Source organism: Ipomoea nil, unplaced genomic scaffold (assembly GCF_001879475.1).
Source record: "Ipomoea nil cultivar Tokyo-kokei standard unplaced genomic scaffold, Asagao_1.1 scaffold0268, whole genome shotgun sequence".
In the NCBI taxonomy this organism is placed as follows: domain Eukaryota; kingdom Viridiplantae; phylum Streptophyta; class Magnoliopsida; order Solanales; family Convolvulaceae; genus Ipomoea; species Ipomoea nil.
This window is the reverse complement of record NW_017616696.1, coordinates 6615272-6640363: the sequence shown is the minus strand read 5'-3', so window position 1 is coordinate 6640363 and position 25092 is coordinate 6615272. Positions and strand designations below refer to the sequence as shown.

Here is a 25092-nt window from a genome sequence, read left to right as displayed (position 1 = left end):
AAATAGAACATAATTATTATACCTAAAATAAATGTATACTATGAACAACGAATATAAATTTTGGACATCTTAGCTTTTGTTGATCCACCTGAAGGAGTTTGCCTGTTGTTTACCGCCAGAATAGTTCGTGATTGATTTTTATTTGGCTCATACCTTGTATTAAAAAATGATAAGAAAACAAAAATTATATTTATTATTTACCACCCAAAAAAAATAAATAAATAAAAAATCCACAGTTCAAATTATGACCGGAGGGGAAAGCCAACGACTTTTCTCCGTATTTGCCGTCCCCCGAATATGACCACATATACGTCACGAAACGGACGTTTGAGTGTTGACCAAAGCTTATTTACCTGAATATTGAAAACTTTTCTTGCTAATCTTATATTATTACCCTTAATTTTAATGTTTATTAAAATAATAATTAATTAGAGAATTAAATTTAGAAAAAACTAATAATCAATTTATGGTTAAATTGAAAGTTGATGATATAAAAATTAATAAAGATCAATAGTCAAGGGACATCAAGCACTTTGAACTCAAATGTCATATAGTGACTCTCTCATATAAGGGGTCATGAGATCAAGTTTTAGTGGAAGCTCGTGACAATACTCAATGAACCACTAATGAAATTCACTCTTTTCTAAATAAATCAATATAATAAATATTGAAAACCCCACTCTTATAGGTTTTAATGTTAGTTCAGTTAAATTAATGAGCCATGACTTATGACTTTAACCATTCATGAAATTAACTCTTTTCTAAATAAATCAATAAATATTGAGAACCCCGCTCTTATAGGTTTTAATGTTAGTTCGGTTAAATTAATGAGCCATGACTTACGACTTTCAAAACTAACAATTTAGTACCTTAACTATTTAATTTTTGTCTATTTTTATCACTTTGATCAAATTATCGGTTAAAACTCACTGGAAATATTAATAGCTAAAATAATGATGGTATTTTAAATAAGAAATAAAATAGAAGTAAAAAGACTAAAATACCCTCTTTATTTTACCTATTAATATTTTCTGATAAGCTTTGGCCGACAATTTGGCTGAAACGATCAAAATTGATAAAAATTGAATATTTAAGAAATTAAATTAACAATTTTAAAAGTCGTGAATTTTTTTTTTGCAGAGTAAAAGTCGTGAATTTAAATTAACAAGACCCCAATACTCATGACCAAAAGTGAAATTAAGGCTCTGTTTGGCAAACATAGCTGAAAAGCTATAAGCTAGGAGCTGAAAGCTGAAAAGGAACTGAAAGCTGAAAAGCTATAAGCTCGGAGCTGAAAACTGAAGAGCTGTTAAGCTAGCTGTTATGATTGAAAGTGTTTGGTAAAATTAGTTTTTTGATAAGATGATAAATGCAAAAAGACTAAAAAGGACATCTTCATAAAATTTAAATTAGTTTGTTTACATATTAAAATTTAACATTTTGTCTTTAAAAAAAAAATTAACATTTTGAAATAAAACTATTAGCATAATCATAATCTAGCATCTTATAATGAAGTAGCAATATTGTTGTAAATCTCATAATAATAATAATAATAATAATAATAATAATAATAATAATAATAATAATAATAATAATAATAATAATTGCGACGAAAGTTGCGGATAAAGGAGAAGAGAAAAGAATTTTAATTGGAAGAGGTACGTAAATTATGTTATTTCTTTAAAATTATAAGGATAAAGATGAAAAAAATTAGGAAGCTTTGAGCTTATTTTAGAAACATTACGAAATAGAACTTATAGCTCATTAGTAGCTTAAAATAAACTATAAGCTCATAAATAAGCTCAAGATAGTCTAAGTCTAAATTAATCATAACTCAAACTTTTATTAGCTCTACTTTAAATTAACGTAAAAAAAAGTATGATACTACCTCAAGTTTAAGTTAATAATCCAATAACATTCTTCCATCTATCCACTTTATGCAAGTTAATAATCCAATAACATTCTTCCATCTATCCACTTTATACATAATCCCCATATTACTGTTATTAATGTACAAACTTTGATTTTTTCTTTCAAACATCATTTACTAAACCATTGAGTTAAGCCTATGCAGACAATCCAATAACATTCTCATGTAATTACTTATATATAAAATTGAACACACCAGGTTAGATTAAAAAAAAAAAAAAACAGTGGCATTTTCGTAATTATCATCAACTTTACAATACAAACTTGAACACAAAAATCTACAATTTTTAGACTTTTTCAGGTTTGCACATTTAGTATTAACATTTTGCATATTTAGTATTAAAAGATTGCACTTGCAGAAATGTGAAAATGCATTGCACTTATGGTTTCGATTTTAGAGTTTATGACTGAGTTTTTGTTTTTATTTGGTTTAGTAGTTCACTTTTTACTACGAGTCTAGCATTTACGATTTAGATTTAAAACTTAATTTTTTCATTGATTTTATAAAATTTACCAAGTTTGCACATTTAGTTATTAAAGATTACATATTTAAATATTAAAATTTGCATGGTGAAATTGATGATAATTACAAAAATGTTACTACATTTAAAAAAAAAAAAAATCTGATCATATCTATCGAATTTTTACAGATGTAAAATTGAGATTTGTTATTAGTTTTCTCTTATGGGTATGTTCTCATGGGATCCTAAGTATATATATATATATATATATATATATATATATATATATATATATATATATATATATAAAATTTGGATCATATGCAATGGAAGTCTTTAGGTACAAAAATACAATCGTTATGCGTTGGACCCGTGTCCAGCATGCTTGCTGGACACGGGTAACAGTGCCGTTAGGCACTGTTATCTCTCTCTTTTTTTTTTTTTTTTTTTTTTAAATCTCAGACCGCTTCATTGTAAGAGTATATGTTCATAATTTTATTACTATATATTAATAACTATACATTCATAACTCCATAACTGTACGTTCATAACTCTATAACTGTACATTCATAACTCCATAACTGTACATTCATAACTCCATAATTGTACATTCATAATTTTCGAAGCTCTATGTTCACAATTTTAGAGCTCTATGTTCATAATTTTATCACTATATGTTCATAATTGTAAGTTCATAATGTTAGAGCTCTTTGTTCATAATTCGATCAATAACTGTACATTCATAATTCCATACTGTAGATTCATAATCTCATAACTGTAGATTCATAACTCCATAACTGTAGATTCATAACTCTATAACTGTACATTCATAACTTCATAACTGTACATTCATAATCTTCGAAGCTCTATATTCACAATTTTAAAGCTCCATGGTCATAATTTTATCACTATATATGTTCATAATTGTAAGTTCATAATGTTAGAGCTCTGTGTTCATAATTTCATAATTGCATAACTGTATATTCATAACGGCATAACTGTACATTCATAACGGCATAACTGTACATTCATAATCCAAAAAAAAAAAAAAATAACGCCGTTAACGGCAAAACGCGCGCGATTTTTTTTTTTTTTTATAACTAAATGACGCGTTTTTTTTAAAAAAAAAAACGACGTCGTTTTGGGCCCGTGTCCACAATTCAATATGGACACGGGTCCAGGGCATAATTTGCCACAAAAATAGGCATAAATCTCAACCATAGATATAGTCCAAAATTAACAGTCCAAATTGAGGATCAATTAAAAACCCTGCAATGGCATTATTGTAATTTTAAGTACGTCAGATTGTCTTTGTATCCGAGTGTATGTGTGTCTTACTATTGTGTAAGAAATTTTTTTAAAAAATACTTAATATTCCAGTGAACCTTTTTTTTCCCTTCTAGTGCATGTTTGCCTACGAGTGCAGAATTTTTGCTTTCAAGTTGCCTTCGTGATCCTAGTCATATATATATATATATATATATATATATATATATATATATATATATATATATATATGGAAGTGTTCAAGTGCGGTATATAGCTTCCTGTGCGGTTGACGCACCTTAACCATTAAAATGGCGCACCTTAAATACACAAACCACGCATCTTAAGTTTCAACAACTACTCACCTTAAGCACACAATTCACACACATTAAGCACAAAAACCACAAACCTTAAGCACAAAAACCACGCACCTTAAGAACACAAACCACGCACCTAAGGCTTTAAAATGGCGCATAAGTTTCAACAACTCATGCACCTTAAGCATGCAAATCATGCACCTTAAGAAGGAAAACCACGCACCTTAAGCTTCAGGTTGACGCACTTTCAGTTTCAACAACTACTCATCTTAAACACAAAAACCACGCACCTTAAGATTCAACAATTACTCACCTTAAGCATACAACCCACACACTTTAAGCACAAAAACCATGCACTTTAAGCACAAAAACCACTCACCTTAAGAAGGAAAACCATGCATCTTAAATTTGACCTAGATGCAAAAATTACTAAATTGTCACCGCGTTTTTTTTTTTATATATATATAATTTTGGTAATCCTGGATATTGATTTAAGAAATACCAATGGCTCAGATTTAAATACACAACTGCACGGGACACCCAATCGCACGAGAACTGAATTATATATATATATATATATATATATATATATATATATATATATATATATATATATATATATATATATATATATATATATATATATATATATGGAAGGGTTCAGGTGCGGGTATAACTTCCCGTGCGGTTGTGCGGTTAGATCTGAGCTGTTGATCAAATTTAGATCAACGGCTCAAATCAATAAAAAAAAAACGCGTGTCGGGAAGAAGATAGCTTCTACACAGCGTCTACACAAATGATAGCATCTGCACAACCTCACGCACATTAAGTACAAACCCCACACACATTAAGCACAGCCTCACGCACATTAAGCACAAATCCCACGCACTTTAAATATTAACTCACATATTTTAAGTTTCAACAACTATTGACATTATGCACAACTTCACGCACATTAAGTACAAACCCCACACACATTAAGCACAACCTCACGCACATTAAGCACAAACCCCACGCACTTTAATATATTAACTCACAGATTTTAAGTTTCAACAACTATTGACATTAAGCACAACCTCACGCACATTAAGTACAAACTCCACATACATTAAGCACAACCTCACGCACATTAAGCACAAACCCCACGCATATTAATCACATATCCGCTCACCTTAATTTTGACCTACATGCAAAAATTACAAAATTGCCAACGCGTGTTTTTTTTTTTTTAATTTTGACAATTCTGAACGTTGATTTAAGTGAAATGAATAGTTCAGATTAAACCGCACAACTGCACCTAGGCATTCTAACCGCACCAGAACCTATATATATATATATATATATATATATATATATATATATATATATATATATATATATATATATATATATATGAGCGGAGTACCAAAAGGAACGTGACCAATTAAAACTACAACTTCGTACTAACAAAAGGTTGTGTTTGATACCATATATTTATACCTTATAATAAAATTCCTAAAATTAAGTAGTAGTAATATTCTCGGAAAGCAATATATAAATGGTGTCTATTATATAGGCGATTACTCCAACACGAGAGAGAGAGAGAAAGAGAATTAGTCTGTAGTGGCACTAAAATTATTAATGTAATAATTGTTAAAAATAATGGTGGTATTCATCAGTTAAAAAGAAAAGAAGGGAGAGAGAAAGAGAGAGCATAGGAAATGGCGAAGAAAAAAGCAGCAGCAGCAGCTCCTCCTCTTCCTCCTCCCCCTCCTCCATCTTCTTGGGTTATCACAACTTTCTCGTTCCTCTCCTCTTCTTTCTCTCTCTAGATCTGCAAAACTTCCGCCCCTTCTGTCTATAGGTACAGCCACAGGAGCAAAGGAACAAGAAATGGAGGAGTTGCAGCCACTGGAGGGCTCTTCTTTTTCTTCTCACTAGCTGGGAATATAATCTGGGGAGACAAACAAATGGTACCACTCCAATTCCAGTATGGTGTTCTTGAGTATATCTGTGTGTGTTTTTTGTATATACAAAGCATGGTCACTTGCAGGCTTTACTGCTTCTGCTTCTCAATCTTGGGTTCGTTTGTGTGTGTTTGCTTTACTGTTAGTATTTTGCTTTGAGTGTGTGCATATACATGTATTCCGTACTATGTTATTAGTGTATAACATGTCTATACATGAATAGGTAAATATGCAAAACTATCAAAGTTTACATTTTTATGATTTTTGGACAAAGATTCTCTGTTTCTTTCTAGATTAATCCATAATATTGTATGCTTTTCTGATGTTTTTTGACTTTTTGCCGTGTTTTTTTTTTTATTGGGTTTATCTATAGATATATAACTAGATTATCTTTGATTATTGTTTTTTTCCAATTTATTTGTTTTTTTTCTGGGTGTGGGGGTTTTAGTAGATTTCATGTCTTTGGGGCAGTCTGCCTGGTTTCCGAGATAAATGAAGAAGTCAAAGGGAATGTTTAATTTCACAATGGAATCTTTTGTTTTTGATTCTTGAAAATTAAAATTTTGTTTTGGATGGTGATAAGGTTTCTCCAGCCATATGCTATCTGGATTCCAACCTTTTTCCTAACTATTCTTCCTCTGCATCACTGTTGCCTTCATCTGTTTTCTTGGGAGTAAGAACACAAGGGAAAGGGAAAGGGCTTCAGATTGGATAAGCATATCATATTATCTTCTCTCAGCTTCTTAGCAACCAAAAAAAGGCATTTTCCTCAATCTAAAGTTATTGCTATTGGGTTTCTCTCCTTTATTACAATTAGAATCATACTGAAGATGCAGTAGCTTCTTAAATTTCTGTGTTATTTGATCAAGGGTCTGTATGTGTATCAAGAATCTGAGTTATCGAATAAATGGTGTGTTGTGTGCATTTATAGCAATGCGAATTACCATTCTAAAGCTATGGGTTGATTTGGTTTCGTGGGTATAATATTATTGGCTGGGTTTTGATACTAATGCTAGGTTTTTATTTTCAGTTGGATCGTGAGATGAAAGTATGTGCTATCGATTAGAGTTGTTGGAAACCAGGTTATATGAATCACCGTTGATAATAGTTTAGCCACAATCATGAACATAAATCATTTGACAGTCGAAACTGAGGATACTTTTTCGAGTTTGCTTGAACTTGCTGCCAACAATGACATAGAAGGCGTTAAGAGATGGATTGGCAGTGATCCGTCTAGTATTGATGAAGTTGGACAGTGGTATGGGCGGCAAAAGGGCTCGAAGCAAATGGTTCTTGAGCATAGAACGCCTTTGATGGTTGCTGCAACTTATGGCAGCATTGATGTTCTAAAACTGATCCTTTCTTTACCCGAAATCGATGTGAACCGGTCCTGTGGTCGAGATAAGACCACTGCTCTTCACTGTGCTGCGTCTGGTGGGTCTCGGGATGCTTTGGATGCTATGAAACTGCTTTTGGAGGCGGGTGCTGACCCGAAATTGGCAGATGCTAATGGGTATCGTCCTCGTGATGTTCTTGCTGTCTCTCCGAAATTTCTGGCGACGAAATTGGGCCTTGAGAGCTTGCTCGGGTCTGATTCTATTGTGGAGCAGAAGCTAAGCGTGGTAACGACCAATTCGAGCTCGAATTCTCCACCTCTGTCGCCTTCTTCTGGGAACCAATCTCCATCATCTGCTTCGGACTCAACTTCGTCGCCCAAGAGTGAGAAGTTCAATGCTTCGGAGAAGAAAGAATACCCAATTGACCCTTCGTTGCCCGACATCAAGAACAGCATCTATTCGACAGACGAGTTCAGGATGTTCTCGTTCAAGATCCGACCTTGCTCCCGTGCATATTCCCATGATTGGACCGAATGTCCATTCGTGCATCCGGGCGAAAATGCTCGACGAAGGGACCCGAGAAAATACCACTACAGCTGTGTGCCATGCCCCGACTTTCGCAAGGGAGCTTGCCGGAGGGGGGACATGTGTGAATACGCTCATGGCGTTTTCGAATGTTGGCTGCACCCTGCTCAATATAGGACTCGACTTTGCAAAGACGGTATAAAGTGTAACCGAAGAGTTTGTTTCTTTGCCCACACACAAGACGAACTTAGGCCCTTGTACGTCTCGACTGGATCTGCTGTTCCCTCGCCCCGGGGCTCAAATACCTCAGCTGCCAATGCTATGGATTTCGCTGCAGCCATGGGGCTCATCCCGGGCTCTCCTTCCTCCGTCTCCGTCATGTCTCCATCGCCATTCACTCCACCCATGTCTCCTTCGAACAATGGCCTTTCAAACATGGGATGGCCCCAACAAAATGTCCCTACGTTGCATCTTCCCGGGAGCAATTTCCAGTCCAGTCGCTTGCGATCCTCATTGCATGCAAGAGACATCCCTTGTGAACAACCGAGTAACTTGCCAGATTTTGATGTGCAACAAAAGCAGCTCCTAAATGAACTCTCGTGCCTATCCCATTCTTTGAGCCGATCAGCTCGTTCAAAAACCTTAGCACCTTCCAATCTTGATGATCTTTTCTCCGCTGAGAGTTCATCTTCTGGATATTCTGATCAAGCATTGGCTCAGGCTTGTTTTTCTCCTACCCATAAATCAGCAGTTCTCAACCAGTTCCAACAGCAGCAGCAGAGCATGTTATCTCCGATCAACACAAACTTTTCGCCAAAAAACACAGATAACTCGCTTTTGCAGGCATCTTTTGGAGTTCAATCTTCAGGGAGAATGTCTCCTCGAATTATGGACCCTATCTCACCACTGAGTTCCCGTGTCTCACTACTTGCTCAACGTGAGAAGCAACAGCAATTTAGGAGCCTCAGTTCACGTGACCTTGGCTCCAATGCCTCCGGTCCTGTTGATTTTTCTTCAGATTCTTGGTCAAAATGGGGGCCTTCTGAAGGAAAGCCTGACTGGGCAGTAAAGTCCGAGGAATTCGGTAAGCTTAGGAGATCATCATCATTTGAGCTAGCAAACAATGGAGAGGAGCCTGATCTCTCATGGGTTCAGTCTCTTGTCAAAGAATCTCCACAAGAAATGAAAGATAAATCAAGTCCACACATTGCAGGATTTGGTGCAACTTCAGCTGAGGGATCATCATCAAATTCCCAGATAGATCAAATCGATCAATCTACATTGAATGCATGGCTGGAGCAGATGCATCTTGATCAGTTGATGGCTCAGTAAACCCCCTCGAACTTCCCTCCTTTTCATTAGAGTTTTTCCTGAAGCAGTTTGGGACCTATCTAGCTAGGTAACTTAATCCAAGAAGCAGCTAACGAAGAAAGGAGGCCCGAAAAATGGGAAGATATTTATTATTTCTTTAGCTATTTAATTTTATTAATTGAAGCAGCAGCAGATAGTAGAAGAAGATTACTGGGTTATATCTATGAATCATGACCCACCCAGTCTACTAGGGCCATTTTTCTCCAATATTTTTAATTGTAGGTATGATTAGAATGATATTTCATTTTTCATATGGACATTGACATGAAGTTATTTGAAAGTTTATAAAATGTTAACTTCTTGGATTCTCCCTCAGTTTGGCTGGAAATAGTTGGCAGCATGGAACTCATCTGCTTGCTACTGTCACTTTAGTTACAGACAGGGAAAATAATATATATAAAATGAAATGAAATGAAAGATAAACACCATGTGGATGGCTTGGAGTACTTATTTTGTAGTGCAAGAAAGTGTGTTGTAGTAAAGAAGATGGATGGATGGGAATAATTAGACAGTATTGATGTAACTTGTAAGCAAATGGCATTCATCTCTTTATCTTGATGTAATGTATGGATGCTTTTATTTTATTCTACATCATATCCTTCAATACCCTTATCATGCTTTATGCTTACAGCACCATTATATGACAGGCCAAATTTCAGATCAAGAATCTTGATCCCTTCTTTATGCAAAATTGGCAAGGGAACAATAATGCCATACAATTCCATGTCATGTGGTTGAAAAAAGGAAATAATTAAGAGGGTAAAATAAGTAAATAACATCACATGATTAATCCAAAGAAGTTAATAATTTTGCTTCATCGGCAACCAGCAACCAACATCTTTAGTATCTCACCTGAGCTGAATCTAAAGAAGTTAAATAACTTTACTCCGTTGTGTTTAGTATCTTATCTGGGCTGAATTCAAAGAAGTTAATAACTTTACTTCGTTGGCAAACACAAGATGCAGGGTTCAAAATGTTGTGGAACTAGTCATGCTATGGACAGTGTGTACAAGTACTTTGGGGAACTTGTACACTGTCAGAGCGTATCCCGAGATTTACTTCATTCACTAAGACTTCAAGGTCAGGAGGTGTAGACGGAAGCTCTCGGGGTTGGAATTCAATCTTTTCTGTTAATAAATTTTTCGTAAAAATAAATAATGAATAATGACAAATAGAAAGAAAGCAAAATGGTTAGGTTTACTTATTGGTAACATAGGCTTTTGAGTGGATTCATCAACAAGGCATGGGAACCTAAATTGTAGTGGAATTCCAAATCTCAAAAGTAGGATTTGGGGTTTGTGGAGGATGTGGACAAGGAGAAGAGGATGGGGAGAAAGGATGTGTACAACTCATTTGGATTCTACCTCTCTCATGGGGATTAGATGCTAGGTGATTTTTAACATTTTTTAATTTTTTTTTTATGGCATAGGAATAATGAATCTTGTTTTCTAAGATATGATGATATTGTAATTACCTTCTAATAAAAAGGTAAGGATTCTTTTTCAATCTGAATTTAATTCTAAACTCTTTTCAAAAAGTATTTTTGTCGTTTTATAAATTAATCAATTCGAAAGGAGTCGTGTAATGTCATTGTTTTTATTCTCTACTTAGTTTCTCAACTATTTAAAAACTGGACAAACCGTCTTTAAAAAAGAAAAAAAAAAACAACTTTTTAACAGTAAAAGAATTATTCTTATTTATAAGAATTATTAAAAGCAAGATGATAAGAAGTGGAATTATTAAATGGAAACTTAGGTAGGAACTATGACTTTGATGGTGACACCACCCATTATATTAAAAACATAAATCAGAAGAAATTGGCAAGAAATGACATTTTTTTCCATCTCACAAAAAGAGAATGTTAAACAAAATGGCAAAGAAAGAAGGGTGGAGAAAGAAACTAGAAACTCACCTAAGCTTTTTGTGATTATGCAATAACTTCACTTTTTTTAAAAGATAAGTATATAAAGTTTTGCGTGTAAATTTAAACATGTTTTATATGACTATTTGATAATTCGTGATAAAATCAACTACTTTACGAATAATTAATAAATATTTAAAAAATTAAAATTAAATTAGCGTACATAATGACACTAGTAAATTTGTCACTGACTTAATAACAGAAATTTACAATAATTGTTTACATACTATTACTCCAAACAAGATATGCTGTTGTATAGTTTCTCATTTTTAGAAAAATAAGCAAAAAAAAAAAATGTTAATAATATATATATTTATATATTTATTCCCTCTTTTCTGTTAAAAAATTGGCATCCCTCGATTGGGTGTTTGGTGAAAAGGATGTGTCATGCCATTATAAATAGAAAGGTAATTATTGTGGTTACTTGTTTGGGGGTTCACATTAAATAACTCAAGTTTGTGGGACTGCTTACATTTATTATTTAAAAAGAAAAAAAAAAAAAAGACTGAGTGAATGAATAGATTGATAAATTGGGTAGTAATCAATAACTAAAGATTTCTGGTTCTCATGTCTTGCCAGTAGAAGGGGGAATGGAATAGTCAATTTTTGAACCACTCAGAAAAAAATTCACACTTTTAATTTTCTATTTTTAAAATTATCACATTTAATGTGCATTTAAAAATAATTAGTAATCTAAATCATTCCGACCATATATCCAACCAGAACTCATAGAGGCATAGGAACCAACATTTTTCAAGGTTATTTTTGTCTATTTCTTGCCTCCAAACTTTAGCGGAAAGGATTATAATAGTTGTTGGATTAAAAAAGGTTAGAACCAAAGAAGAGTAAAAAGAATATGTCATCTTCACTTTCAAATTTAAGGTTAGTTTGATTTGGACTATAATGATTGATTCAGGGGGAGTTGAGCAGTGTGAGGTATTTGGTATACTTGTTTGAGGGGTTTGATGATTATCAAAGGGATAATGTTCCAAGATCCAAGGTTTTGGTGACCAAAAAATCAACTAGAAATGGAAATAGAGCATGTATTTATTAATTTTCAAGTGATAGGAATTTGAATTTACACATGGGATTTTTCCAGATTAGGTTTGATCTGTTATCTGTTCCTTTCAAAGCCTTAAAATCATCACCAAATTGATAGACTATTATTATTAAAAACTATTTTTCATAAAAATGATTAACAAATGTAGTTTATACAGATGCTACATAATATAATATTGAATAATAATATAGTAATTTAACTCTGACAGATCCCATTAAAAGATACTGTTCCCTTCTCCAACTTTTCATTCATATAATGAAATATATGAATCTAAGCTGGGTGTAAATGCAGTTTGAAGGCTCTAATTTTGTTGAAGATGAAGTGGTAATTCAATTGCTTTACTTGCACCTTCCAGTCAAACTTTCTTGCAATCCCCCAAGCAAAGTCACAGAGATCCTCCTTTGCCAATATAACCATAATATTGGCAACATAAGGAGTATATATACATGCATCCCAGAGATACCCCAAAGATCAAGATCTTACTAAATATGCTTGGGACAACATATGGATCTAACAATTGCAAGTGAGCAGACTGAGATGAATATGGATCCTTCTGAGGAGCTCCATAAGCTGACTCATCACCAAATTTTCCCATTTGCTGCTTGTGGGAATACAAATTTGAATTTATCAACAAATCTCCTGACCCTAATACACTCATAGATGATAAATATGCATTAGACTCCTTCCGAATGCTTTCTAATTTCAGGGATCCAGAAGGAGGTTTAGGATCCATCTTTGACTCCACGCCAAGCAATATATCTAGTTTCTTTGACTTTGCTTCTTGAGTGGCCTGCCCGTGAGAATCAAACAACTGTCCCCAAAACTCATCAAGAACTACAGTTAAGTGCCGCCTTGCTGCACGACCAAGTCCTGATCTGGATAAACTTCCAGTGCCATTCCCTATATCATCGTTTTTTTCCACTGATACTCTTAAATGATCCAGGACCCTCCACTGATACTCTTAAATGATCCAGGACCCTCAAAACTCGAAAACTGACTATTTGCAGACACCTCTTTTGTCACCTCTTCTGGCACCCAGGATAATGGATTTTCAGTTTGACTTATTATCATTCGAATAACAAAAGAAAGTAGTATGAAGCTTGCCCAGCAAACGCTTAGGAATCTTGCACTGCCATTATCCTAAAATAAAAATAATATGAAATTAGCTTTATCAGTCCCGTTAAGAAAAAGAAAAAATAGTTAGTTTGGAGGATGGCTAAGAGCCATCACTTGTCAGTAAAGACAAAAGCTACAAGTGAAGAACAGATAATAATAAAAATAAAAATAATAAGACAATGAGTTATACAATATGATAATAGATGGATTGCTTAATAACTTAAATGAAACATTACAAGAGCTTCTGTATTTAAAGGCTATGAGAGGCTCATCACTTTAAAACATATGTTAATTATGAGACTATTTTAAGATAAGCGGCTTACTACGAGAGAAGAAATGAGTGGTAACAAAACAGCATTAGTTGCTGTCAGAAAGATGCAACTAAGTAAGTCAAATCCAAACACAGCCTTTAGCCCATATGCAGTGCCCAAAACCTATCAGATTGCAAATTTTAAGCACAGGATTAGCCAAAAGTAGCTAAAGAGAAAAAAAAAAAAAACTACATAAATGAACAGTGCAATGCAATAACTGAAATCTCAGCTTGAACTCCAAGAAATATGCATGTAACTTTGTCATACTCCTCACTGCATGTCTGCATATCTTTGATATCACCAAGTTCAAAGGAGTTATTGCTTGGTTCACCAGTAACAGAAAAACTTCAAAGAAAAAAGAGAAGCGGAAGAATAAGGAATATTTTGTTCATTGCCTGGCAGTGAGGATTGAATTAAAAAAATAGGGTGGATCTGTCAATTTAGCATGGCAACAGTCATTGAAAGAGGAGAGAAGAAAGAAATCTCCAACCAAAATGAATTATGATCCTATTAGGCACCATGGTTTTACAAATATAACCTAGAATTCCCTTTGAATGTGTTCAATAATTGCAATGAATGAGATGGCATAGAATTAAATATGTCCTTAGAATGGAGGGATTTCAGATGCTATATTGCAAGGCCAAGAAAATTGTTCAAACAATCTAACATCAAATTGTTAAGCTTATAAGGTTGCTCAATGATAATGTCAACGACAAGAAGAAAATAGCAAATTGAGATCCATACCTGGGCAAGATCTCTACCTGTAACCACTGCAATACGAGCTGACAAGTACTGACACAAAATTGCTCCTAAATTAAACAGAAGTAACACAATCATCAAATCAACCCCACAACGGGCACCTCCTTCAACGAATACAGCCCATTTGCCGGGGTCCACATATCCTACTGCAATCAATAGCACAGGCGCAATAGTGGAAAGAAGTCTTTGAAGTTTATTTGGTTGATAATGAACAGCTAGTGTCTCAGATTCCATTTCTTTTAATTCCTCCAAGATAGACCAATTAAGCTTCAAAGAAACAGAGAATGTGCAACGGAAAGTAGCCAAACACATAGCCAGCAGTAGGAACTCAATTCTATGAAAAATTCTACCTCTGGCTAGGTTCTTTACACAGACTTCTATGATAAATGGATGTAGCCAAGGGAAAAGAGAAACCCAAAACCTTCAACTTTGTACAGACTTCTAAAAACCTATTGCTTTAATTTCAGAACCAATAGAGGAAAGGAAAATCCAATGTTCTAGCATTAATAGTCATCCACTGATCCACACCAAATTGGGTACTTATAGCAGATTCAGTTGTAGGAAAAGATCTGACATAGCAGAATTTTGACACTAGAGGAGCTGACAATCCATATCACCTTCATGCCAATATCCATGTCATCTCAAAACCCAGGAATTTTCCAGCCTCATCAATAGCAGTGAAACAAAATCACATGAATCAAAGCTCCTTAATATGTACAAATTCTTCAGTCACCAATAGTCGCCACACGTGCATTTGCCATTCTCAAATCGATGAAATCGATTATTATCTCTCACAATGATTATTCTTCCTGTGCACTTGGACATAAACTTCATAGCATTGTGACAATCGCCACAAACACGCAAGTTTTTCATAACTCTAATTGGCCTTTCAGGTGGAAATGTGATGAGTGCAAAAGCAATGGCTATTCTTTCACTGTGATACCTGATCGCCTCGCTCCTCTCTTGGTCACCCACTTGTTGCAACACAAAATTTGTATCTGCAACATAACCAGCTCTCTCCATTTCATCCCCTAATTCTTCCAACTTTTGGTAAATCTCCTTATATTTCGCATGGCGCCTATCACCAGTAGCAAATGTGTGCACCCTGTTCCCCTCTTCAACCCAACTCAAACCTGTTTCCTTTCTCACCCCTTGTTCCCTCAGCATCTTCCTAGCTTTCGCTGCATCTTCATATCTACCAGCAGCCGCATAAGTATTGGATAATAGCACATGTAGGCCTGGACTCACGGGACCTAACTCAAAAACCCTATCAGCCACATAAGCTGCCAATTCAGTGTTGCGATGAATGCGACAGCCAGTCAATAATGCTCCCCAAACAGATTCTGTAGGTTGCATGGGCATTTCTTCAACAACTTTTAAAGCCTCTTGTAATTTTCCAGCTCGGCCAAGGCAGTCAACGAACGAAGCAAAATGCTGATCGCCTGGCTCAATCCCATAATCTTTCATCAACCCAAAATAGTGTTTCCCTTCTTGAACCAGCCCTGCATGGCTACAAGCATAGAGCACACACAAAAATGTAATAAAATTTGGCTTCAGCCCAGCTCTTTCAATCTGTGTGAACAAGTCAAAAACCTTCTTGGTGTGCCCGTGTTGAGCACAGGCTATAGACATTGCATTCCACATACCCAAATTCTTGACCGGCACCTCATCAAAAACTTGATAAGCACCTTCTACAAGTCCACACTTAGAGTACAAAGATATTAACGAGCTTCCCACAAAACTCGATGAATCATAGCTTGTTTTCAAGCACAACCCATGTATCTGCTTCCCTAACTCAAGCAGAGTGGAATTACCACATACTCGAATCACACTTGAATATGTGAAATCATTGACATCCAAATCTTCCACTAACGCTTCCTTGAAAAGCCTTAAAGCCTCATCATCCTCGCCTATCAGAGCATACCCACATATCATCCCACTCCAAGAAACCACATTCCTCTCAGGCATTTCATCGAACACCTTCCGAGCTATATCTATCTTCCCGCACTTAGCGTACATATCCACCAGAGAACTCCCAACAAACACGTCCGAATCAAACCCTGTCTTCACAGAAAAGCAATGTACCATTCCCCCGATATGATAATCCGAAAGCATGGCGGAAGATTTCGTAGCACACGGGAAAGTATGATCGTCGGGTCTGACACCAGAACGTATCATTTCGCGAAAATACTGAAGAGCTAAGCACGGGGACTCGTTCTGGGCCAGCGAAGAGATAACGGAGCTCCATGTGGTGGGTGACTTCACCGGCGCTTCGCCAAAGACGATCGTAGACTCAACTGGGCACTGGAGCTTGGAGTAGAAGTTAATGAGGTGGTGGCAGACGAGCGGAACTGCACTGATTCCGGACTTGATGATGTGGGCATGCAAGGCCAGGCCTTTCGGGAGGAACCTCGAGCGGGTTTGGGAGAGGAGGAGAGTGCACGTGGTTCTGTAGTTCTGCTCGAAGCTGTGATCGATTAGAGGGTTGTGGGGTTTTGAGAAGCGTATGCAAGGTAATGGTCGAGGCGGCTCGAGAGACTCTTGGAGAAGTGGTTGGCTCATTGGAAGTTTCAGAGAGCGATTTCCTTCATTGGCATTAGCTGAATGAATGAATGCAGTGTTCGACTGCTCGCCGGAGGCAAATTCGTCAACTCCACCAGTCAAACCCTCAGATTTTGTAATATACTCCCCATAAACATGCTATATTTCAAAGCAAAATATTAGATAATTTATTTAAAAGCATGCATAACAATTGATTAATATAGAAAACTTACCGAATCAGAGTATGAATTTCTTTCTAGCAATGAAGTCGTAGAATCAATGATATTCCTTTTCTATTATTATGGGTTTAACACCAAATAGCTCTTTCAAAAAAGAAATAAGGTCCTTATTATGCATTGGATCTTGCTGTATTAAACGAAAAGAAAGAGCTTCCTCAAAAAGGCAAGTTAAAGCTGGCAAAATAAAAACCCAGCAGCTGCACCATGAGTTTCAGATATTGTATTGTCTTTCTAAGGAAGATGTATGGCTATCTTTGGGTAGAGCTTATTTAGGAGCTTATAGCTTATTTTAAGTTACTAATAAATTCTGTTTGGTAATGTTTTTAAAATAAGCTCGTCACTCAAAATAAGAGATTATTTTGAAATAAGTATCAGTTCAAAATAAGCTAGTAGCTTCTTAACTTATTTTTCATCTTTGTCTTTATTATTTTAAAGAAATGACATCATTTATCCTTCTCAATTAAAATTTTTTCTTCTCTTTTATCCGCAACTTTCACCATCATAATAATAATAATAATAATTATTATTATTATTAGATGAAGGAGATTCGCAACAATATTGCTACTTCATTATGTGATGCTAGATCATGATTATGCTAATAATTTTATTTCAAAATGTTAAATTTTTTTGAAGACAATGTTAAATTTTAATATGTAAACAAACTAATTTAAATTTTGTGAAGATGTCATTTTTTGTTTTTTTTTTTTTTTTTTTTACATTTATCAACTTATCAAAAAAGCTAATTTTACCAAACACTTTCAAGCATAACAACTAACTTAACCGCTCTTCAGTTTTCGGCCATGTTTGGTAAATGGAGGATCTGCCAAAATTTTGGCGGATCCACCATTTTGGCGTTTTGACCTTAGTCAAAACGCCAAAGCTCATAGCTTATAACTTTTCAACTTTCAACTTCTTTTAAGCTTTCATCTACCTTTTCAGATAGGTTTGCCAAACATAGCCGTAGTCTTTCTGTGTTGAACTGGAATGGGAATAAAACCAATAATTTGAGCTTCTTTGAGCAAAATGTTTAAAAAACATGTATATTGAGCACTAAACTGCTCCACTCTGATGGGAAAAAAGTTTGTAAAATGAACACTTAGAAATGCTTATAAGCCACAGAAAGAATAGGCTAAAAAAAAATTCACCTAACTTCTAGAATATGTTATCTTACATACTTAGATTTCAAAAAAGAAAAAAAAAAAAATAAAGCATCAAACTATTTTTATCATCGTCTACCTATTCTATATTTATATTTCCAGACATCAATAAAATGTTTTTAAAACATGTATATTTTGCATGTAGCTGCTCCACTCTCATGGGGAGCAAGGTTTGGGAAATGTATACTCATTTGTATATTGCTTCTTCAAGAGTTAGCAATTCAAATAGTTTAAAAATTTTAATTTGTAGTCATTTAGAAAAATGTTATAAATTAACTACTAACGGTTGATATGAGACTATAACATTTGTATTTATATTTTTCATACCATGCATCGCGCGGATAAAATATTAGTATCAATAGAAGTTAAGAGTAAATAATGAAAGTCTTCATAGTATTTTTCCTATTTTTATTACTTCATCTTCTATCACTAAAATCATGACACATGACATGAATTTTACACCATACTGGTCCCTATATCATTTTTATTTTCATATAAAATCATATAAATATAAGGAATAAAGGTCAAATAAACCATTGAATTGCACACAATATTACAATTAGACCACTGAACTTTAAAAAAACAACAATTGGGTCCCTAAACTAACCAATTCCATTCAATTAGTCCAATTTACAAGTTTTACAAGTTAGTAGCAGGTCACCCCAAATTTAAAATATTTTTTAAAAAATTATTATTATTTTTTTAAAAACACGTCTCCGCCGGAGACGAAGAAACTTTCTTCGTCTCTGGCCAGAGTTTCTTCGTCTCCATGGCCAAAGACGTGTTTTTTTTAAAAAAAAAAAATTTAAAATAATTATTTTTAAATAATAATTTTTAAAAAATATTTTAAATTTGCGATGACCTGTTACTAATCTGTAAATTAGACTAATTGTATGAAATTTGTTAGTTTAACGATACAATTGTTGTTTTTTTAAGTTCAGTGGCTTAATTACATTATTGTGTGCAATTCGATGACTTATTTGACCCTTATTTCTAAATATAATAATCACAGGGACTCTCAAATCATCTATGTGAGAGGGGAGTAGAGTTGCTTCAAAAGAGAATTGGGCATGCTTAATTCTTTAGATACTCTCATAAAACGACAAACCCATGAGAATTGAACAAATGTTTACAAATTTTTGTGAAAGATATATCATCATTTACGCAAGAGACAGTTGGGTTCGAACACAACATTTTCCTGATTAGTCAATGAAGTAAATATGCAAGGATCGTATGTTGAACACTATTGTGTCATTTTTTTAGTCATGAAAATAAATCAATTTTTATTTATGTGAATATTGTTTAAAAATTGATTTAAAATAACATTTAAAGTGACTATTTTGTAATATAATTTTCATTAGAATTTACTTTCTATTTGGATGAGTCAAATTGATTTCCGTCTCTATAAAAATATTATTTGTGCGAACCTCAAATAGTGACCCAACATTAGAATTAAAAATCGGCACATTTTACTTTGAGAGGAGTAGTCAAGTGAGTAAAACATAACTTTTATACTTAAAGAGTTAAAGATCACATGTTTAATTTTTGTCAGCACCCTTTTGATCAAGCTTATCGCACATGAACAAAATTTTACTAAAGTAGAATAATTTTATAATATTTTTCATATCTGTTAATTTGTAGTCTATAACTAGTATTTTATTCTTTTCTTTGGATTATTTGAGCAACCCGGGGTTAAGACAGGGTGATCTCTTATCGCCCTATTTATTCATCTTATGTGCTGAGGGTCTGTCATTGTTGTTGCAGGATTCTCAGTCTAAAGGGCTTATTCATGGTTGCAGGGTGGCTCGGGGAGCACCTCCTATCTCTCACCTGTTTTTTTTGCAGATGACAGTTTGCTTTTCTTTAAAGCTAATTTGCAGGAGACATTGGAGGTTAAGAAGTGCTTAAGTGTGTATGAGACATTTTCGGGGCAGGCAGTCAATTTTCACAAGTCTAGCATTACGTTTAGTCGTAATACATATGTTGGTGATAGGGATCTTGTTGCTGGAACTTTGGGGGTTGCCCAGGCTGATGATTTTGGTAAGTATCTTGGTCTACCTTCAGTGGTAGGCAGAAATAGAAAGGCTGTTTTTGCTTATGTTGAGCAGAAGTTGAAACAGAGATTTGGTTCTTGGAACAAAATGCTTTTATCTAAAGCCGGTAAGGAGGTACTGCTGAAAAGTGTTGCGCAGGCTATGCCCACATATACAATGAGCATATATTTACTTCCTAAAACTCTTTGTGCTGCTCTTGAAAGGTTGATGAACAGGTACTGGTGGGGTACGAAAGGAGCTGAAAGGAGTATCCATTGGTTAGCCTGGGACAGAATGTGTGCCCCGAAGAAGTATGGTGGATTAGGCTTTAAACGCTTGCATGAATTTAATGTGGCTTTGCTGGCTAAGCAAGGGTGGCGACTGTTAACGAATCCTAATTCTTTGTTAGCGCAGGTTTTTAAGGCCAGGTATTATCCTACTACTTCTTTTTATGAAGCTGTTTTGGGTGGTAATCCGAGCTATGTTTGGAGAAGTATAATGGCTAGTCAGGAGTTGGTAAGGTCTGGGTGCAGGCGGAGGATTGGGGATGGAAGGACTACTAAAGCCTGGTCACATCCTTGGCTACCTGATGCGCATGACCTCTATGTGGGTTTGACCCACCAGAGTGTCAATCATGACTTGCTGGTTGCAGATTTGATTGATAATGATGCTAACATGTGGAATGAGGGTTTAATAAATCAGCTTTTTGCGTCTCGTGATGTGGAGTTGATTAAACGGCTGCCAATTAATGCGGACTTTGAGGACATGTGGTTTTGGGAACGGGATTTAAGGGGTTGCTATTCAGTGAAAGATGGGTATAGAAGGCTGGTTGAACAAGATACCCCAACCACGGAGGTTTGGGGTTTGCTATGGAGGTTACAGGTACCGCCTAAGTGGAAAATCTTCCTGTGGAGAGCCTTATTGAATATTCTGCCTACGTTGGATAATTTGATTGTGCGCATGGTGGATATTATTAATGTATGCCCATCGTGTGGATTGGAAGGGGAAAATGTTATGCATGCTTTATGTTCCTATTTTTTTGCATCACATGTTTGGTCATTGTCTCAATTGCCTGTTCTATCTTTTAACGGCAGGAGTTTTAATCAATGGGTGGAAGGATGGCTTGCTGAACCGGCAAACACTCCAGACACCAAAGGGAGGATTTGTGGTTTACTATATGACATATGGACTACCAGGAATGCAGCAGTATGGGAGGGTTTTTTGCCATACCCGAGAACACTTTTATGTGGTAGTGCAGTTAGGTGGGAGGCGTGGAAGGTAAATTGTCACCATCATGTCCGAAACCCGCCAGTACAGCCAGTACATGCAACCGGAACCGGATCCCTATTCATCATCTGGTGTAATCTGTTTTGTAGATGCAGGTTTTCATGGTCCACAGCATGCACCCTCGTATGGATTCATTATATATGATGCGGATGGATCTTTTATGACAGCGGCGAATGACCCGTTATCTTGTGCGTATGATCCTGTCTTGGCAGAGGCATTGGCAATGTGTGAAGCTTTATCATGGTTGAAAGACAATGGTTATACTGCAGTCACTTTATGCTCAGATAGTTTGGTTTTAGTTTCAAATTTAAGACAAGCTAGTTCTTTTCGTTCTTATCTTGGTTTTGTATTGCTATCTTGTAATCGTTTACTTACTTTCATGACGAACCCTGTGGTGAAACATGTTAGCAGGGATGCAAATCGGGCAGCTCATGCTCTAGCTAAGCATGTAAGCGCAACTTTGGCGCGTTCTGTTTGGAGGGATGATCCTCCTCCCTTTCTTTTGCCTAGTATGGCTAATATAATCTGATTCGGTTGGCTTTCAAAAAAAAATTTGAGCAACCAACATTGAAAAGATATGGAGTAATCAACAATATAATAACAGAATATAATTTCATTCAAATTAATGTCACTTTGAACTTCTGAACAATTTTTCAATGATACATATGTGAATGAAAATACTAATTAACATCATCAAGAACATATAAGTGAAACAATAAAATGAAATGTGACAAGAAACTAACAAAAACTCAAATCAATGCATGAAGAACAAGCTAGATTTGGATCCATATTGTGATCCGTTTTAGCTTCTTGTTGATCATAGCAACATTTAATTTAAATCTATATTGAAAATGAGTAATTCTCATACCTCATTGAACAATCAACAAATGAAACTTGAGCTCCAATACAACGATAACAACCTTGACTTAAGTAAACTTTAGCACTACCAACACAAAGTTCGCAATCATCATATGATAAAGCAGTGTTGCAAGTGGCATGACCATAAGCTATAGCATTATTAGAATACGGAGAAACTGAATAGTAATTGTACCCTACTTGTTTGGGAGTCATGTTCATCATGTCTTCAAAAACATAATCTAGACTTTCTCCAAAAAGATTACCAAGTGGATAGTGCTCCCCGTTACAAATCTTAGTAGTAACACTAAGATTTGGATGACCCATTACAAAACAACAAAAACATCCCAAGAAACCTAGAACTAGTATTAGTGTGGCTAAAGCTCTCATGTTTGAAAAGAATGTCATTACTAATTTTTCTAGGTTTCTAATTCAATTCCCACTCTTATTCTTACAATTTTTCCCACTCACTATAGGATATTAGGATGCATTTGGACTTCATCAATTCATTGTTTATATAGACTACACTTCATTGGTTTTCTCACTAAATCAATTATTAATTTAACTATAATTGTTTTACACTTTATTAAAATAATTAAGACTAGGTAGTCCAATTAACTAGTTTCATCTTTTGAACTATTTCTTACTTGCCTGTTTGCTACTACCGTAGTGTATGATTTCTTCTTGTACTTTACAATCTTTAATTAATTATAATTTATAATATGGGTTACTATACATTGGGATTTTATAACGATGCCGGCCACGGCCAATGGTTGGAGAATCCAAACTTGATTATAAAAAGATTGTGGTCCATTTGATGTTTGCTGGAACTTATAACCTGTCCAACTAGAAATCTAGAATAAATGGATTACTGAGTAATCAAGATTTTGGTTTTAATTTATCGATAAATGTTCATAAAATATTGTATATCTAATGCTCCTTTTGAAGATTACAATTGTTATATATACCATGGAATGGGCAAATTATGCTCTGCATCCGTATACACCATGCAATGCACCATGCATGGTGCATACGGATGCAAAAACGACGTTGTTTTATTAAAAACGCGCGTCTCCCCTTAAAAAAAAAATCAGGTTCGATTCCCAGCAACAACATATGAACTAAAATTCCAGAATCGATGAACTATAATTCTATAATCGATGAACTATAATTCTATAATCGATGAACTATAATTCCATAATCGATGAACTAAAATTCCATAATCTAATCTATGAACTAAAAATTTCAAAATGAATGAACTAAAATTCCAGAATCTATGAACTAAAATTTCAGAATCGATGAACTACAATTCCAGAATCGATGAACTATAATTCCAGAATCGATGAACTATAATTCCAGAATCAATGAACTAAAATTCCATAATCTATGAACTAAAATTCCATAATGAATGAACAACATAATGCTGTTGCTGGGAATCGAACCTGATTTTTTTTTAAAAGGGGAGACGCGTGTTTTTAATAAAACGACGTCGTTTTTGCATCCGTATGCACCATACATGGTGCATACGGATGCACAACATAACTACTCCATGGAATGAGGTTGATCTTATATTATTGATCATGCATGTCCATAATTATGTATCTGCTGTTGACATATTCTATATCTGCAAATAATAGTTTATTGCATGTAAATAAATTGAAGAAACATATATAATTTGTTAACTGCAGACACATAATATATCGTTAAAAGGAAAAACTGTAATTTATGCCTATCATGCACAAATATGTCAATTATTAATGTCACCCTTAAATTATTATTGGTGTAAATGTTATCCCTCAATTTTCAAAAAGTGACATATATTGCCCTCTCCTGAATTATTAGTGGTGTAAATGTGGTTACTCGTCGTTTTTTCCTTTCCAAAGACCACATTTTTCTTTCTTCGTTTGTTCTCCTTTCACGACAACAGTGTTTCTCATTTTTCTTATTAGGGGATGTGCAATATATATCACGTTTTGAAAATTGATGGCAATATTTACACCACTAATAATTCAGGGTGACATTTATAATTGACATATTTGTGAGTGACATAAATTACAATTTTCCTTTGTTAAAATATTATGTATCGGTAACATATAATGCGTATTCAATTAACATATTATGTGTTTGTAGTTATTTGTGATGTGCCTGTAATTAACATGTTATGTGCCTTCAATTTATTTACAGGCACATAAATGATTAGCGGTACAGAATATGTTAACTGTAAACACATAATCTGAAGATTATTTTGAACCAAGGTTTACAATACAAGGTAGACTCTAGTCCATGATATAATTTGCAAGAAGATTATGTGCTATATACCTTTTGAACTACCAGCTCTATAATTTGTTATATATTATTTTTTGGAAAAAAAATTAAATAAACCCTATAAATGTTGATAAAAAAGTATTTATGCTTTCTAACTTTGAACAGTTTAAATTAAATATATGAACCCGAAACCAGTAAAATATGAAACCAAGTCTTTTTTTTATTTGTAATCAATAGGTTACCGATACAAAAGTGATTACATGACTTTTTTTTTTTTTTTTTTCTTTACATGGAAATTTTTTTTGTTTTAAATGTTTATATATATATATATATATATATATATATATATATATATATATATATATATATATATATTTTAAATTCATAGTATCACTT

General features: G+C 34.5%; 2 protein-coding genes and 1 long non-coding RNA gene across 4 annotated transcripts; 1 reads left to right on the top strand and 2 right to left on the bottom strand.

Moving 5' to 3' along the window:
* The first annotated feature begins 5536 nt into the window (after positions 1 to 5536).
* LOC109151057 (zinc finger CCCH domain-containing protein 30-like) lies at positions 5537 to 9733 on the top strand. The gene is made up of 3 exons (XM_019298967.1): positions 5537 to 5925; positions 6950 to 9109; positions 9161 to 9733. The coding sequence occupies exons 2-3, from the start codon at positions 7041 to 7043 to the stop codon at positions 9174 to 9176; spliced, it is 2085 nt and encodes a 694-aa protein (XP_019154512.1). The 5' UTR covers positions 5537 to 5925; positions 6950 to 7040; the 3' UTR covers positions 9177 to 9733.
* A 1250-nt stretch (positions 9734 to 10983) lies between these two features.
* On the bottom strand, positions 10984 to 13721 carry LOC109153430. Of its 2 annotated transcripts, XR_002049508.1 has the most exons (3): positions 13573 to 13721; positions 13087 to 13273; positions 10984 to 10996 (listed from the first exon to the last, which is right to left on the bottom strand). It is a non-coding gene; the product is annotated as an uncharacterized LOC109153430 (long non-coding RNA). The 2 variants fall into 2 exon arrangements; XR_002049506.1 differs by lacking the exon at positions 10984 to 10996 and having other exon boundaries at positions 13082 to 13273; positions 13573 to 13719.
* Positions 13722 to 13911: 190 nt separating this feature from the next.
* LOC109151048 (putative pentatricopeptide repeat-containing protein At5g52630) lies at positions 13912 to 17139 on the bottom strand. Its single transcript, XM_019298954.1, has 2 exons — positions 17094 to 17139; positions 13912 to 17019 (listed from the first exon to the last, which is right to left on the bottom strand). The coding sequence occupies exon 2, from the start codon at positions 16879 to 16881 to the stop codon at positions 15049 to 15051; it is 1833 nt and encodes a 610-aa protein (XP_019154499.1). The 5' UTR covers positions 16882 to 17019; positions 17094 to 17139; the 3' UTR covers positions 13912 to 15048.
* Positions 17140 to 25092: the final 7953 nt, after the last annotated feature.

Excerpts from the sequence above, each read along its gene's own strand:
- LOC109151057 (XM_019298967.1), top strand. The coding sequence starts at position 7,041 with ATGAACATAAATCATTTGACAGTCGAAACTGAGGATACTTTTTCGAGT.
- LOC109151048 (XM_019298954.1), bottom strand. The coding sequence starts at position 16,881 with ATGAGCCAACCACTTCTCCAAGAGTCTCTCGAGCCGCCTCGACCATTA.